At 41.2% G+C, this 15,881-nt stretch overlaps 1 protein-coding gene across 2 annotated transcripts in view; it reads right to left on the bottom strand.

Moving 5' to 3' along the window:
• The window catches only part of Trit1 (tRNA isopentenyltransferase 1), a 62,091-nt gene that overhangs the window by 23,293 nt on the left and 22,917 nt on the right, over positions 1-15,881 (bottom strand). The window contains exons 2-10 of one of the 2 annotated variants that reach the window (XM_063236164.1): positions 14,753-14,895; positions 10,915-11,011; positions 10,076-10,221; positions 7,188-7,330; positions 5,285-5,396; positions 4,825-4,937; positions 4,510-4,587; positions 1,229-1,338; positions 792-909 (exon numbers count right to left, since the gene is read on the bottom strand). In XM_063236164.1, coding sequence (XP_063092234.1) covers positions 792-909; positions 1,229-1,338; positions 4,510-4,587; positions 4,825-4,937; positions 5,285-5,396; positions 7,188-7,330; positions 10,076-10,221; positions 10,915-11,011; positions 14,753-14,895 — 1,060 coding nt within the window. The remainder of the gene's footprint in view (positions 1-791; positions 910-1,228; positions 1,339-4,509; positions 4,588-4,824; positions 4,938-5,284; positions 5,397-7,187; positions 7,331-10,075; positions 10,222-10,914; positions 11,012-14,752; positions 14,896-15,881) is intronic. The other variant, XM_063236165.1, reaches the window with a different exon arrangement.

Here is a 15,881-nt window from a genome sequence, read left to right on the forward strand (position 1 = left end):
AAGGCTCTCTCTGAAGACATTCGACAAATTGAACCACTAAGTTTCCTTTACAAAACAATCAGACACTCTTTCTCTTCCCCTTTCATCATTATGAAGCAATGACAATCGAGGCTTCTTCTGCTGCTTAGGCAATCACGGCCGTCCCCAGACTCTGACAATGGAGTTCATTTTGCCAGTTACCAGTTAACAGACTTAATCATTCTATTGGCTGATATGGAAAGAAAATATACTTCTCTGAGAATCTGAGCAAAGGAGGACTCTAAAGAGAAGGATTCCAGCCACTGGGTAAACCATGAGCCCCACCACCACTTCGGCAAATTACCTTGAAAATACTGACTTGACTCTGTATCTTTCCTGTAGAAAAGAATGTGCTGGAGGAAGAAATGTATTTCCTGCTTCCCCTCATCCCTGCTTCTACTTCCATCTGTTGGATGAGCTACCTTGATTCCTTTATAATCCTGTAACACCCCATCCTGACTAAATTCTAAACATGAAAGCCCAAAAGCTCCTAGGTGGGATTATGAAGTCAAAAGAGGCCTAGAAAGTTGACTACCGACCTCTTGGAATTCAGTGTCTGTCTCAGCTGGACCTGGAGGGCATATAACCTTCCTTTGCATTTCAGAATACAGAGACAACTCCCATTTCCTTGGGAAGCCTACAGATTCAGGAATCTAGCTGTCCCTTTACAAATAAGCAGGCCCCAGTGTTTATCCTGACAAAGACCTCAAGTTTCAACAAGTTAGTGTGACCCCACCCTTGTGGATTTCTCTGAGTCCTTCCCCGGGCTCTACCTGCCCATTCTCTGTCCCCAATGATGATTCGATCACAGACGTCACACATATGGTAACTTCGCTTGTTCTCAGTTTCATTGTGTGGCATTTTCACCGGAGTTGCTGCAGGCTTGTGGCCCTAGAAGAACAAGGTGAGGCACAAGGACATTCTAGTCAAAGAAACTATACGTAATTCTTTGGTGTTCGGGGGAGGTAGGATTTCCCCAATTCTTCTTTTACATCCCAGGGAACAGGTGGGCTGTGAAGAGAATTTTGCAAGAGCCTTTCTAAAGGTGAAAGTAGAAACACAGCTTCCAGGGATTAAAAACAAGAGTAGCCAGCCTTTCTCCTTTATCCCATGGCAAAGAACGCTGGTTCCCCAACACAGCAAAAAAGTATCAGTGAAGGAAAGTGCTCCAAAAAACTAGACAATGAAATGTACCATGACTACTCATTACCTGGATGAAGCTGTGCACGATATCAAGGGCAGGGTCAAGAACAGACTCTTTCCACTTCGAGACATCAGACACTTCTAAGCCGTATACTGCGGGGGCCCTGGGACCAGGTCCTGACGATAAGAAAGAAAAGATGCACGAGGTCAGTCTCCAAGACTCAATCAGCTCCAGTCACAGTACTGTAAGACTCTCAAGGGGACACACATTGCCAAAAGAATAAACATTCTGACCACCCTAGTCATTCTACCACAAACACGAACCACAACCCAAGGAAGACCTAAAGGCCGATGTCTACAGCCAATAAGCCTGGCCATATAACCAGAGGCTAAGATGTAGAGTCGCTCAGGTCGGGAAACTAAAATGAGGTTAAAACATAAAGACAGCACATCACAGAAATAAACTAACAGCTCTAAGTGCCTGCTATGGCATCTTACTGTTGCAGGCACTCTGTGACAAGAGTTTACAGCTCTTTAGGAGTCTTTAGTGTCTTTAGGAGTAGACACTAGTTTCAAGTTTACATGTATCCCTCCAGCAGCACAGTAGTCCTAAAACTCCTTGGCAGTGCACTGGTACCCATGGGCTGGGAACAACAATATCAGCCAATGAGCTGTTGAGTCTGAGAACTAAAAAAAAGTCTTACAATTAATCTTGCTGAATCCCTTCTTTTAAAAACCAGATCTAGTTAGGTGTGGTGGCACATGCTTGTAATCCAAGCAGCCAGGAGGCTGAAGCAGGAGGGTCATCATGAACTTGAAAGTTGGCCTGGGCTACACAGTGAATTCAAGGCCAGCTTGGATACTGAGAGAGATCTTGTCTTTAAAAAAAAAAAAGAAGAAGAAGAAGAAGAAGTAAACTAAAAGTCAGATCTAGACAAGTATTCAAGAAACACCCTTGGATACTACTTATGAAACTATATACATTTAACCTATTTGAGCCAAGCATGTTGCAAGAGCTTAGTCTCTACTGATAGCTTCTTCAGTCTACACAGTAAAATACCTTCCACAGCTAGAGAAGACGACTGCCTAAGGCAAAGAGCCTCGTTTTACGGACAAAAAAACATCAAAGGCATCAGGATGCCAACGGCTGGCAGGTGCTGGCCTTTCGATTGTGCCAACCACAAATAAGATTCTTCATAAACTGGACTGGGCTACACCTGCCACCACACGGAAAGGTGAGACTGGGAGGGTGCAGGCGACATCCACAGCACACCTGGCCTTGGCTAAGCTCTGCACCTGTTTCCAGGCCACTCTACATTTTCCTTTCTCTTCTGAGTCCTTTGTTAGACTTCTGTGCCCTGTCTAAGCACCTTTCAACAAGTTCTCGGCTCCCAGCTGCTATTTCTGGCTTGGGTCCAAGGCCAAGCTGGGGTGGGGAAGTCCCTTTGGCTCCCTGCCAGAACGATATCCCAGCAGACTATCCCTGGCCAATCACACGTGGCTCCTGACTTAAAGGGCAGCTGTGCCTTTCTCTCTAGCACCAGGACTTTGCCAGCACACACGAAGGAGGAACAGGCATATGACACTCTGTGCCATCAACCTTGCCCACCTCAGAGATAGGGGGAGTTACTGTGACTTTACCACAGGAAGAAGTTCCAACTTGTTATCAAAAAGACTTTTGTTACAGACATATTGTTTGACTTGGGAAGAAAGACCGCATTTAAAATTTGCAATACTGAACCTCAACTTCAGCTGATGCCAAGACCTCCCCTCAATTTATCAGGACACACAGGAAAAGAACGACAAGCAGAAGAAAGCAATGCAAGAGCCAACAATACAGATCAAGGTGGGCATCTGCAGAGGTATCAGGGAGCAGCACTGGAGGCTTGAGCTGGCCTCACATGTGATGAAAAGCAGAAGTTTGCAGGCAAGATCTAAATGTGGGGTGATCCTGAGGCTCACTTATTTAGTTAGTCTGCTTTTTGTTTTTGAGAGAGGGTCTTACTATGCAATTCTGGCTAATCTTGAATTCACTTTGTGGCCCAGGCTGACCTCACTGAATTCACAGTGATCCCCCTGCCTCAGTCTCCTGCACGCTGGGATTACATGTATGGGCCATCATGCCCCCTACAGCATATTATAAAAGTGTCCATAAAATAAACCTGAGGCTGGGCATGGGGTTATCCCAGCATTCAGCAGGATCGCTTTGAGTTCAAGGGCAACCTGGGCTACAAAAGAAGTTCAAACCCAGCCTATACTACACAGGGAAATTCTATCAAGAAAGGAAGGAAGGAAGGAAGGAAAAGACAAGACAAACCGAAAGACCGACCTTGAATTTCACTTAAACTCCTTTTAGCCAAGTATGTAATTTCTTACCTGAGGCCCAATATTGATGCTATCTATCCAAAAGTATAAGCTATAAGCAGTACGAAGAGTGTAGCTACTGGAGTAGGCCTGCATTCAATCTCCACCACCTAACTAGCCGGTGAGAGGAGGACAAGTTACTTAGTTTCAGCAAGCCTTTATTTTCTTATCTGTAAAAAAGAAACAAAAACCCCTACAATTTGAGGCTCAATGATGTACCTATAGTACTAAATTCAAAGCCAAATACACACAGGACAGCGTCAGTGAGAATTTCTTTCCTTTCCTCTTAAAAGTTCTGTTTAACTAAAGTTTAACTGAAGCAATTAAACTACAATGTACCTCATCACAAGGAAGTGCTGGGAGAAGAGTGAAGGCTTTATCTTTTTATACTAATCATATGACCTAAGAACCATTTTAATTAGGACAATCCTAATTGTTCTTTATTTATTTGTTTGTTGCACTACTAGGGATGATGCAAGGCCTTCACCCTGAGCTACATCCCTAGCCAATCTATCTAGCTATCTATTTATCTATTTATTTAGAGACAGAACTTTGCAAAGTCACTAAGTTGCCTGGGCCAGGCTTGAACTTGCCATCCTCCTCCCTCAGCCTCCTCAGATGCTGGGATTACAGGTGTGCACACCATACAGAACTTTGTTTTCCATACAAAACGGAAGCTCTGAATACCAATGCTGCTAAGATGCTGCTGATTTACCCTAACCTATCGGCAGTCAGTACCATGCTTTCAAAGCATAAGGCAGACTTGTCACTGGAAACTTACTTTTTTTCCCTGAGCCCTCACACGAAATCCTCCTGAACAATCATTTATGCCACAGAACCTACCCCTAGGACAGGTCCTAGATTGTCAAAGCAGACACTAAACTCTTAGTCCAAAACCTAAAGTTTATTTCCTGAGTCGGCAGAGGGCATCTATAGCCTATCACATAAAGGGGTCCAGGGGATAAGGATAATCAGGAGACTTACTGCTCAAAAAACGGTTTTTAACCCATCGGTTTTGCTTCCGGGCATATCTCTTAGTTACCTGTTTCAGAGATTCAATACCTGAAAGAGAGAAACATCCAGGGAAGCACTTCTTTCACTGCCAAGACTCACGCCCTCCCAGCCCAGCAGACGAGAAAAACGGCACAATGTTTGATTTGGTGGACGACAATCTCAATTCTGAGCTGAAGGCCCTTTGGGGCTCTTTTAGCCTCAGCTTTTGCTTGGACTGTACCAGCAGGGTACTCTGGCACCCAAGGATGTGATGTCCAAGACCAGGTTAGACAGAGAAAGTCACACCTTTCTTTAGAAGCTGGTTACTAGTCTCTGGCGTGCATTTTCCCTCAGTGACCAGGTACTCGTGAAATTCCTTGAAGCCAATTGACTGGAAGATACCATGTTGATAGTCCTGGCTGGAAACAGGAGAGCACCAGCAGATGAACCATTGCCTCTGAAAGCTTGCAGCAGCCTCGGAGATTATCCAGTTGAGTCATTTCATTGCATAGATGAGGAAGTTGGGATCCTGAGTCATTATGACTGAAATTCTCCCCTACCCTCCCCACCAGCTCTTGGAAATGTCTGAAAGACTAGAAAATAGCAACTGTACCAAACACACTAAACCTCCTTCCAACAAGTCCTGCCAGTGCCAAGGACAAAGCTAATAAATAAGTAGATGAAAGTCAATATTATTATATGTCATTTGTCTTTCAACCATAGGTAAGGAATAGAGAATAAATCAGAGTAATAGCCAAATCCTCACCTATTTTTTGAAGAGTTCTTCTGATTATAGCGTCTGTGAAAATCTCTTAGTTCTTCTAAGAGACCAGCAGCAAGCATGTCATCCACTCGCTTATCCAAGCGCTCGTCTAAAACTTGAATCAAATCAGCCAGTGAGCCAGCAACAACACATCGCAAGCACCTACCACACGCTTACATGGGGGGGGGGGGTGAACAGGCTGCCTCAATTAGAATTTGTTCAAACAGAAGGATACTGATTTCAAAAATTATGCATTGACTCTTTATATTTATTCAAATGTCAGACTCTGAAACTTTAAATTAAAACAGCTGGAATGAAGCACAACCCTTCTCATTACATAAAGTAAAAACATACAATTATGGCTAATATGAAAGATAATTTTTTTTGTACTGGGAATCAAACTCAGGACCTTACACTTGCCAGATAGGTGCTATGATGCTGAGCTGTATCTCTGGCCTGAAAGATATTTTATCCTCATATGGAATGTACATTCACTATGTAAAGGGGTGGGTGAGAATTCCCTGATTTACCTTTAACTTTTGTCATTACATTTGTTATTCTAACTTTGTGTTATTTTTCACTTAAGGACCCCTGGATGGTAAGCTGGACAGCAATAAGGAACTTGAAACCAAAGCCATCCTATGCATATCTTTTTTGTTCTTTTTTTTTTTCTTTTTGAAACAGGGTCTCACTTTGTAGTTCAGGTTGGCTTTGAACTCACTAGCCCAGGCTAGCCTCAAACTTGCCACAATCCTCCTACCTCGCCTCCCAAGAAATCACACCTGGCTAGTAACTGTTTTTTTCCCTAAAACATGCATTTATTGAAGACTCACCACATGTCAAGCACATTCTGAGTATTGCATAGGCAATTATTTACTGACTCTTTAATCAAGGCCTTCTGCATGTCAGTCAAGTGCTTTACCACTGAGCTATGCCCTCAGCTCCACAACTCTGTATTATTTCATCTGATCCTGTACAGTGTATACTATTATTTATTATTATTATCATCTCTATCTAACAGTTGGGTTACAGAAAGATAAACTAAGATACAGGAGTAAGACTCTGAAATGAGGAGCTAGGATTTAGCTCAGTGGCATAAGCACCTGCCTTGCAAGCAGGCAGTCATGAGTTCGATCCCCGGTACTGATAAAAAAGAAAAAGACTCTGAAATGAGACAGTGTGCCTCAGAGACTGATACTTCTCACTACATAAGCCTGCCCCGCACAGTTATCTCACCTTTCCAGTCCTAACTCATGGGTTACCAGTGCAAACTCCCTCCAGAGAGGCCCCATAGCCCTTTCAAATTAGCCCAGCGTTTATCACAGAGCAGGCAGTATCCAGCCCCTGTCTGTCACCCCACTGACCAGCACGTCCTTAAGCGCAGGCATCTCTTATTCATTTCTGAAACTCAGAAACTACACTGACTGCTCAGTACTTCCTTGAATGCTTGCAGAGTGTCTGCTGGATGAATAAGCTCTACTGTCACAAGCATTAGTAGACTGCAGGGACATTAATCCTCATCCTCCTTCTCAGGACTGTTGCTTCTAGAATAATCAATGACCCAGACTCCAGCCAAGCCTGAAGTCAGAATCCTCCCACTGGAACCCTTCCTTGTCTTTCTCCTCCAGTCATTCCCTGGACAGCAGTCTTTCCTGTCCTACTATCCCATGCTACCCCACCCCTGGTATCTCATCCTATAGCTAGTAACCTTCCTCCCTTTCCAAGCAGACATCAGAAGAATGGCACTGCATCCGAGTCAGTGAATAATGGCGATTATAGACTTAATAGCTAACCTACATTAGGGCTCACTATAAACCTGCCGTGCTTCAAAGCATTTTATACTCGGTAACTAACTGCTCTCTAAGTTCTACCTCACATGGATTCTGGGACACTAAAGGGTTTTTACCTGTCTGGTCAGCATGCAGCCAGAGGATGCAAGGGTTGGGGAACTTCAGCGGACCACCAAGGGGACTGCCACCTTCCTCTGAATGTTGACGATGAAGAAATTCACTATGAGAGATTCCCGTTTCTTCAAACACTTGTAAGCTCCTTAGTTGTTTTAAAGGGGGTGAGGAACCCAATACATATCATTAGGAAACATTCATTCTCATTTGAGATGAGAAGAAAAGTTGTAGATTACAGAAAGTCTCTTTGTCATTTAACTAAGTGCTCTCTGCTCCAAAAGAAGGTGTTGGGTTATTTTAAGATGTGGGTCACTTTCTGGGTGAAGTGAAAAATAATAATATTATTCAAGAGATATCAGTTAAATAGGTTCAGAAACAATAGTTTTCTTCTACACAAATAGAATGGAACTCACATACTCACTTTCAAGTAGTAGTGAAAGAACTTGTTTGGGACGCTCTGTACAAGCCTACAAGTCTGGTCTCGCTGGAGTGCCTTTCCCACAGTACAAAGGTATGCTGCACATCCAGCTCATCAGCTTTCTTTTCAAATATGACTAAAATTAGTGAAGAATGTTCCTGGCTAATCCAGTGCTCTACTAGCACAAAGATCACTGAAAGAACTTATATACAGAGTACGATCAAAAATGTAAATGACATATTTGTCAATAGTGAATGTAAAGACATATTGTCAATGATCTCTTTCAAAATACTCTCCCTTGCTTCAAACACACTTGTACCGTCATTCTTGCCACTTTCTGGAGCAGTTCCAGAAGTCTTCTTTCATGAGTGTCTAACTGCTCTGTCACAGATGCCTCAATAACCTAAAGCGATTCAAAACATACCTCTTAATGGCCATTGTGGCTCTGGGGAAGAGTCTGAAATTGCATAGTGCCAATGTAAAAATTAACTAATTTGTTTATTTATTTTAGAGATAGAGTCTCACTAAATTTTCCAGGTTGGATTCAAATTTGTAATCGTCCTGCCTCAGCCTCCCAGTGTGTTGGGATTATAGGCATGCGCTACCACACCTAGCTTCACATTCTTATCCTTAAATTGCCATCTACTTCTGTGTGTATATGCACCACTCGGTAACTGAATTCCCAAATCTATACTCTACTACTGTAGTTGACTGCAATTTATCAGTTTGAAAATAATCTTTCCCTTCCTGAGTCAATTCTACATCCTGACATTCTAACATAAGAGCAAATACCCCTTGTCCTTCAGTATCAATGGTCACTTAAAAAAAAAATCTGTGAAAAGAATTGTAACAAATATCTCACTTATCCATAGGTTAGAATACAGATTCAACCCAAAGAAACATTTTTTAAAAATCTCTCCAATCGTCTCAAGAAACTCTAGAGCTTGAAAGCTACTGACTTCTCCTAAGGTACAATTCTCAATACATTACCAGTTTAAAAGCACTAAAATAGCCAGGCATTAGCTGGGTGCTAGGGCACACATCTGTAATCCCAACACTTGAGAGGTTGAGGCAGACGTATTGCTTCGAGTTTGAGACTAGCATGAACTACACAGTCAGCTCAAGGCCACCCTGAACTATCTAGTGAGACCCTGTGTCCAAAAAAAAAAAGAGCAGCAAAATATATCCTAGCTTAGGAGAGGGGATAAGAAAAAAGTAATTAATTAAAAAATAAAAAATAATTAGTCTAAGGAGATAATAAAGACAGACTCTAGAATGTCATAAAGAATATAAAAATCGCTGCCATGGTGGCACATACCTGTAATCCCAGCACTTGAAAGGCTGAGGCAGGAAGATCACCATGAGTTTGAGGCCAGCCTTGGCTACACAGTGAGTATGAACTGCATAGCGAGACCCTACCTCAAAAAAACCAAAGAAAAAAGGGGGAAAAGAAAAGAAAGAAAATCTTAACCTCATTTCTCTAAAACATATAATCTCGCCAGGGTGATATCCTTTCAAAGGAGTGAGGGTAAAAAATGATTTGTGGTCCTCCAAAAGACAATCCTACACAAAACTCTTATTCTTTATTCTTTTTTTTTTTTTTTTTTTTTTTTTTTTTTTTGGTACTGGGGATTGAACTCACAACCTTGCCTTGCCAAGTAGGCGCTTATGCCACTGAGCTAAATACCCGGCAAAACTCTTATTCTTTAAGGTGAGACTTCATTAGGGGTTGGGGTGAGGTACTACTAAGAAAAAATTCTTAAAACACTCTTTAAACAGAACAATGACAACAAGATCAAGAAACACTGATCTAGAAAAGTTATTGAGTAGAACACTTCATAACTGTATCACCACCAGAAATTACTACAATATTTAATCTGCTTGTAATCATCCATAGGAAGATCTTCATTAGCTGTCTACTGTGCCAGATATGATAATCACTCACTTCCAACACCAAAGAAAAATTAAGTTACCACATAAGGTTGCAATTCTAAACCAACAGAAGAAAACTTGACCTTGAGAGTTTATTCAGCCCCTTGTATCCCTACGAGAAAGTTTCCGTGCACAAAGGTGAGCTGATCTGCAAGATGTTCAGAACATCCACCTTCCAGCAGGAAAGCTGCTGGGGCAGGACTTGGCATTGCACAATTCATTATGAAACCCAAATCACAATGTAAACAGACTGCATGCCAGAAAAAAAATTATATGAAAATTGTTCTACACGCAAAGATCAAATAGAAAATGAAGCAAGATTACATAGGCCTTGGGAAACAATATCACATACCGTGCATTTAAAGATGTAACAACAGAGCAGGGCGCAGTTGTTTGCTGAGGGAGTTGGACAGAGGCAGTAACTCGGGGCCTGCTGAACTAGAACTCATCAGTCTCCAGTAACTACAACTTCAAGCCTCCCTACTACCTGCAAACTGGAATCTAAAGAAGTCTGGGGATGGCAGGTCCAGCCTCTCTTACCTGGCCACTTTACGCTTGTCATGTGGGTGCAGCTTGGCTGCCATTTCTGGGTCCACCTGGCGTAGGCGGCTATGCAGCACATGGCTGTCCTCCTTTTCCAGCTCTGCTTTCCGGTCAACCACTTGCTCAGTACCTGCCTCAGGGGACTAGTGAATGAATTGGAGTAAATTTAATTCAACAATTCAATATGTACTGGGACAGCCTATGTGCCAGACACTTGACAAAGCTTTAGGTATACAGAATAGAGATGAATCAGATCTTGCCATACAGTAACAAACAGACCACCAACCAAAGCAATCCCAATGTGTTGTGGTAAGTGCCACTAGGCCATAGCAAAGAGGAAGGAAGACCTCCTGCAAAGGAAAGTACTCTGCTATCCTGTTTCTTTGCCCTAAATATAAACTGGTATGGTATGATATCTACTTTACTGTACGCAGGAAATCTATAGTTTTCCTACCAACATCACCATTTGCAAAGTCTGGCTCTAGGAAGTAACATCTCCATAGCAAAACTCATGATGGACATTTCTCTGACTTATATTATGTTGTGCTGCTAGCCAGGAAATGCTGAATCAGCCTAGCATACTGTTAACCTACAGGGAGATGCTAATTAATTCATACGGGAGTATTTTTCCCACACATAGTCCCTGCCTTTAGGCCAGCCCAAAGGAGCACACTTCATATATGGAGGAGATGGCATTTGCTCCAGAATAGTAAGTAAGAAAATTACAGTTGCTGAGTTTAAGCAATAAGCAAGAGTCAACCTTCCTCCCACTAAAATGAGCTGGCATGAAAGAGGAACCCATTTCTTTGGTGAGTTAGAAAGTGAACTAAACATACCTTAGTATTTACGAGAACTTTCCAGAGCAGAGATTCAACATAGTAATTGGTTCCTCCCACGATAATAGGAATTTTGTCTCGAGCAAATATATCTTCAATGTGAACATTAAGAACGATATCATGATATTTAATAGCAAGAAGAGAAACTTAACTCACTTGAGGAGAGTATTAGCAAGAAACTACATCTGCATGTCTGCAGAGCACAGAAAAAAGTGTAGAAACCAAAATGAAGGGATACCAGCCTTAAATGTTTCCCAAAAGTTCACAGAATCAGTTCCAATCAGTTCTTAGGGAACTTACATAAATTAGACAAATGTGTGAGACTAAGTCCTACCAGCTCTAGAACCTTTCAGGTCATGCTACTAAAAAGTCAAAAGTTTTATTAGTATTTCAAATCAGTTTAACAAGCATAAAGCCTCTCGTAGAACCAAGTACAGTACCAGCTGTTCAGGAAGCCATCCAGGTAAGCCATATGCCTTAGTGCAAGTAAGCCTCTATCATTATGTGGCAGCAGTACACATCTTAGCCACTTAAAAACTCATCGGATACCCTGAAAAGCACAAGTCCTGAGACAAATAGAATTCAATTACCACAATAGTAGCCCAAATAGTTCTTGGGCAAGTTATTTGACCTATCTGAGCTGAAATTTTCTCTCTTATAAAGTCTCCAAATTCTTATAAGCATTAAATATAACAATACAGTAGCCTAGGATTTAGCTCAGTGGCAAAACCCCTGCCTGGCAAGACCAAGGCCCTGAGTTCAACTCCTGGTACCCAAAAATAAATGAGTAAATAAATGTAACAATACACACAAACTCTCTACTTACAGTGCCTAAAAAATAGCAAGTACTGAATTTATTTGTACTTTAGCCACTACAGTTTTTAAATCCCTGCTATGCTGAGTCTTTGAATTCTCTCTCTCTCTTTTTTTTTTTTTTTTTTTGGTTTGGGTGATACTGGGCGTTGAATGCAGAGCCTTCATATCAAGCAATATCCTAGCCCTTTTTATTTTAAGTTTGAGACAGGATCTCACTAAATTGCTAAATTGCCAGGCTGGGCTTGAACTTGTGATTCTTCTTAGCTGGTCATAGTAGTGCACCCCTGCAATTCCAGCACTTGGGAGACTAAGGAAAAAGGATCACTGCAAATTCGAGGCCAGCCTGAACTACATAGTGAGACCTGTCTCAAAAAATAAAGAACTTGTGATCGTCCTGCCTCAAACTCCCAGTGCTGGGTTTACAGGCATGTACCACAATACTCAACTTGCATTTTTGTCTTTAGAATCTCTATTGAACAGGTAATTAATGGTTTTAACAAGGGTTTTATTTCTAAGAATAACTAATTGTAAAAAAGACTTTCAATATCTATTTAAATAATCACTGAATCATGCCCACAACCCCATTACTTAGCAGACTGAGGCAGGAAGATTGTGAGTTCAAGGCCAACCTAGGCTAAAAAGCAAATCCAAGAGCAGCCTGGGCTACGTAGCTAGACTCTGGAGAGGTGAGGCAGTGGGGAGGGAAGGAGGAGGGAGATGCACACAGATATAGACAGGGACAGGAAGAGACAAGACAATCATCTCCATATAGTACTCCTTTCTCTTACTAGCCAGTATCTGTGGGCACAGAAACAAATGACCTCTATCAGAAACCTATTAACCTTTGAGAGGTTGGGCTGGAGTAGAAAGAAAGATGTTACTAACCAAAGATCATAAAGAAAAAACATTGTCTATTTGTTTTAAAAAGAGAAATTCTTTATTCTCTCTACAAGTGTAGGGAATATGTAATTACAGAGGCAAATAAAACTTTGATTATATAACATAATCAACAAAGGAAAGGAGAGCAAGGAAACAAGGAAAAAAATGATGGAATGCTAGAAAGGCCAAGTGGAAAAAAAAGGGAAGAGAATGCAGCATACAGCATTATGTGTGCTATGCTTTAGATCTAGAATGCTGCCCCCCCCAGTCTCATGTGGTCAGAGGTGGAGCTTTCAGAAGGTGACTGGATCAGAGGTGGTATATTCATCAGTAGATTAATCCACAGATGAGTTCACAACTGAATGTGCTGTTAGAAGGGACCTGGTCAGAACAGGTGGATCACCACAGAAGTGACCTGGAAGGGTGTGTGTATGTTCCCAGCTCCTTCCTTCTCTCCATGCTTTCTGGCTGCCATGTGAGCTGCTTTCTTCAGCCTTGCCCTTCCAACACACCACCATGGACTGAACCCACTAAAACTGTGAGCCAGAAATAAACGTCTCCTCCTTTTAAGTTGCAGGTGTTGGGTATTCTGTTTTGTAACAAAATAGTGACTAAGATATGATGAAAAAAGTTTAACTGTTTTCTCTGGCCATGAAACTACTGTGATTCTGGACAAAACTCTTCTTTCTGGGCCTCAGTATCTTATATGTACATCTGTCAAATCAAAACCAAGAGAGGACCTCAGGAGTGAAGTAGAATGGCTGCTTAGTATATAGAGAGGCCCTGGTATGACACCAAATAAGGAAGGGAAGAAGAAAGGTGGGAACAGCACCAGAAGACTGACTTGAACCCAGATAGCTCCCAGATACTCAAGAGACTGAGGCAGGAGCTCAGCTGAGCCAGGAGTTGGAGACAGCCTCAGCAACAAAATGACTACACTGCAAATAAAACAAAACAAAACAGAAATGCTGACTAGACACTTAAGGTATTTTAGTCTTGATATCCTGATTCTAGGTTCTTACTAAAATTCACAAATCTGATCTATGAGTGATCTGAGGACAATATTCCCATTGTTTTTGTCCCTTGCACATCTTCACTAGCTCTCCATGAAACAATGAACTGTTTCATAGCTACAACTTACTTTTGGTGATATGTACTCATTTGCAAAGGACTTTCATATATATTATCTCATCTTATAAAACAGCCTTATAAAGTAGAGCTGAAGTTATTTGCATTTTAATCTACCCATTTAACAGGCCAAAAATTACCTCATTATTTTGATTTGCATGACCCTAACAGCAAGGTTAATAAACCTTTGTCATGTACATCACCATTTATATTTCTTCCTTTGTGAAATACTGCTCATGACCTTCAACTATTTTTTGCACTGATTCACAAGAGCTCTTCATATACTCAGAATATTAACCACTTGTATCTCTCTGTTACAAATATTTTCCTCTAGGTTTGCAGTCTGTTCTTAAATTGTGTTTATAGTGGACTATTTTCCTTCTCTTGATTTTTTTATCAAAAAATACTCCACACATAGAAAAGAACACATGTAAATTATGAAGTGTAATAATAAAACAAATGCGCATGAACCCAACATAAGGAGCAGAGTACTACAAATTCCTCTGAAGTTGCTTGTGCATCCATTCCCATTTACATCCCTAGTTTCCCCTCAAAGCGAATCACTATTTTGAACTTTTTTTTTTGGTACCGGGGGATTGAATTCATGACCTCACGCTTGTCAGGCAGCTACTGTGCTGCTGAGCTACATCCCTGACCCCTTGAACTTTTTTTTAGCCTCTTTTTCAACATTTCCTCACTTTTACATCATTACTGGTGTCTACGAATCCTTGCTAGGTATGGATAGCTAGTTTTCCCTGTTTTTTAACCTTTATGTATCATGCAATTACACTGACATGTCTGGAGTGGGACCCTCCAGGTTTAAGGGGATGCTGAGGCTGTGGTCTGAGGACAAGACAAGATGTAGTACTCTTTCAACAAACACAGGTCTGATGGTGATGCTACTTACTGGCAGGTAGGTTGCTGGTGCTCATTTAAAAGAAAGTATCACTAGAAAAAAACTTCTTACTTAGGTTAGGCCACTTACTAAGCCTAAGTGTTGATTTTCCTTAAGGATATCAGAGCAGTTGCCTTGTTCCTAAAGTCCACCACTGTGTAATTGGTCACGAGAGGATCCACGAAGCTGATCATGTGGTGCTGGCACATTCTCTGCTCTTGGGCAGAAACCTTGTTGGTGATGATGTCTAGTCCCTCATAGACCTAGGAGGGGAAAATTAATGTGAGAAAGTCATGTTTCCATAAAATGCACACTTGATGAGTAAGAAATGATGATCTATTCCCTTCCCCCTCACTGACTTCCTCCAGCCAAACACCTGTCTGACCCAAAGCACCAGGTCTACCCTGTGTTCTGAACACAGTCAGTTCACAAAACCTGAGTCACAGGAAGAAGAAAATAAAGCATTGGCTTTCTAAAAACTAAATAGTAGCTATTATTACTATAAGCCTGACTTAAGGGTATAGAAATCTGTACCCAAATCAGCTGAGAATATGGCTCAGTGGTAGAGTTCTAGTCAACTGAGAACTAATTCTGCGAGTTTAAAAGAAGTTTCCCTAGGCTTGAACTTTAAGCATTTAAAAATGAGCAGGCTGTTTTATTTATTTATCACAAGTCTACAGAAGGGTAATATTTTGCACTGCTCATAATTGTACTTCAAAATGCTTAGACATTTCTTAAAAGGCACTAAAAGTTTTTCAGAATTCATGTAAGATTGATTTAATTTTGTGTAGAAATGGCCTATTTACAAAAACACATATAAAATGCATACAGGCTTTGAAATCAGAACCCCTAGTTCTGCTGTACTCTGGTGGAAACACTGTTATCTATCCAAATTACTGCTTCAGGGGGTCAGCACATACAGTCTAAATATTCAGTGGCAAAATCCTGTCTGTGAGCTCTAGATCTGACAATTCAACTGAAAAGTTCAAGCGTACTTTGCCTAAATGCAAGGCTTCAGATGGAGAACAGATCTGAAAATACTAGTTTGAAAACAGGAATGAATGCTTTAGGATTAAATGTTCTTTCTATAATCACTGATTCTACATGGAGCATTGAATGAACAAATAATAAGTTCCACAGAGCCCACAAAGATGTTAAAAGCATTTTTTATCTCATGTTTCCCTTTAGTTATATGGGTATCAAATAAGTACAGCACAGTGTTATGATTAAGAGGAAGAAGCCTGGCGCC

The sequence above is a fragment of the Cavia porcellus genome, unplaced genomic scaffold, assembly GCF_034190915.1.
Source record: "Cavia porcellus strain 051 isolate PalLab524CR breed Dunkin Hartley unplaced genomic scaffold, mCavPor4.1 scaffold_25, whole genome shotgun sequence".
NCBI lineage: Eukaryota > Metazoa > Chordata > Mammalia > Rodentia > Caviidae > Cavia > Cavia porcellus.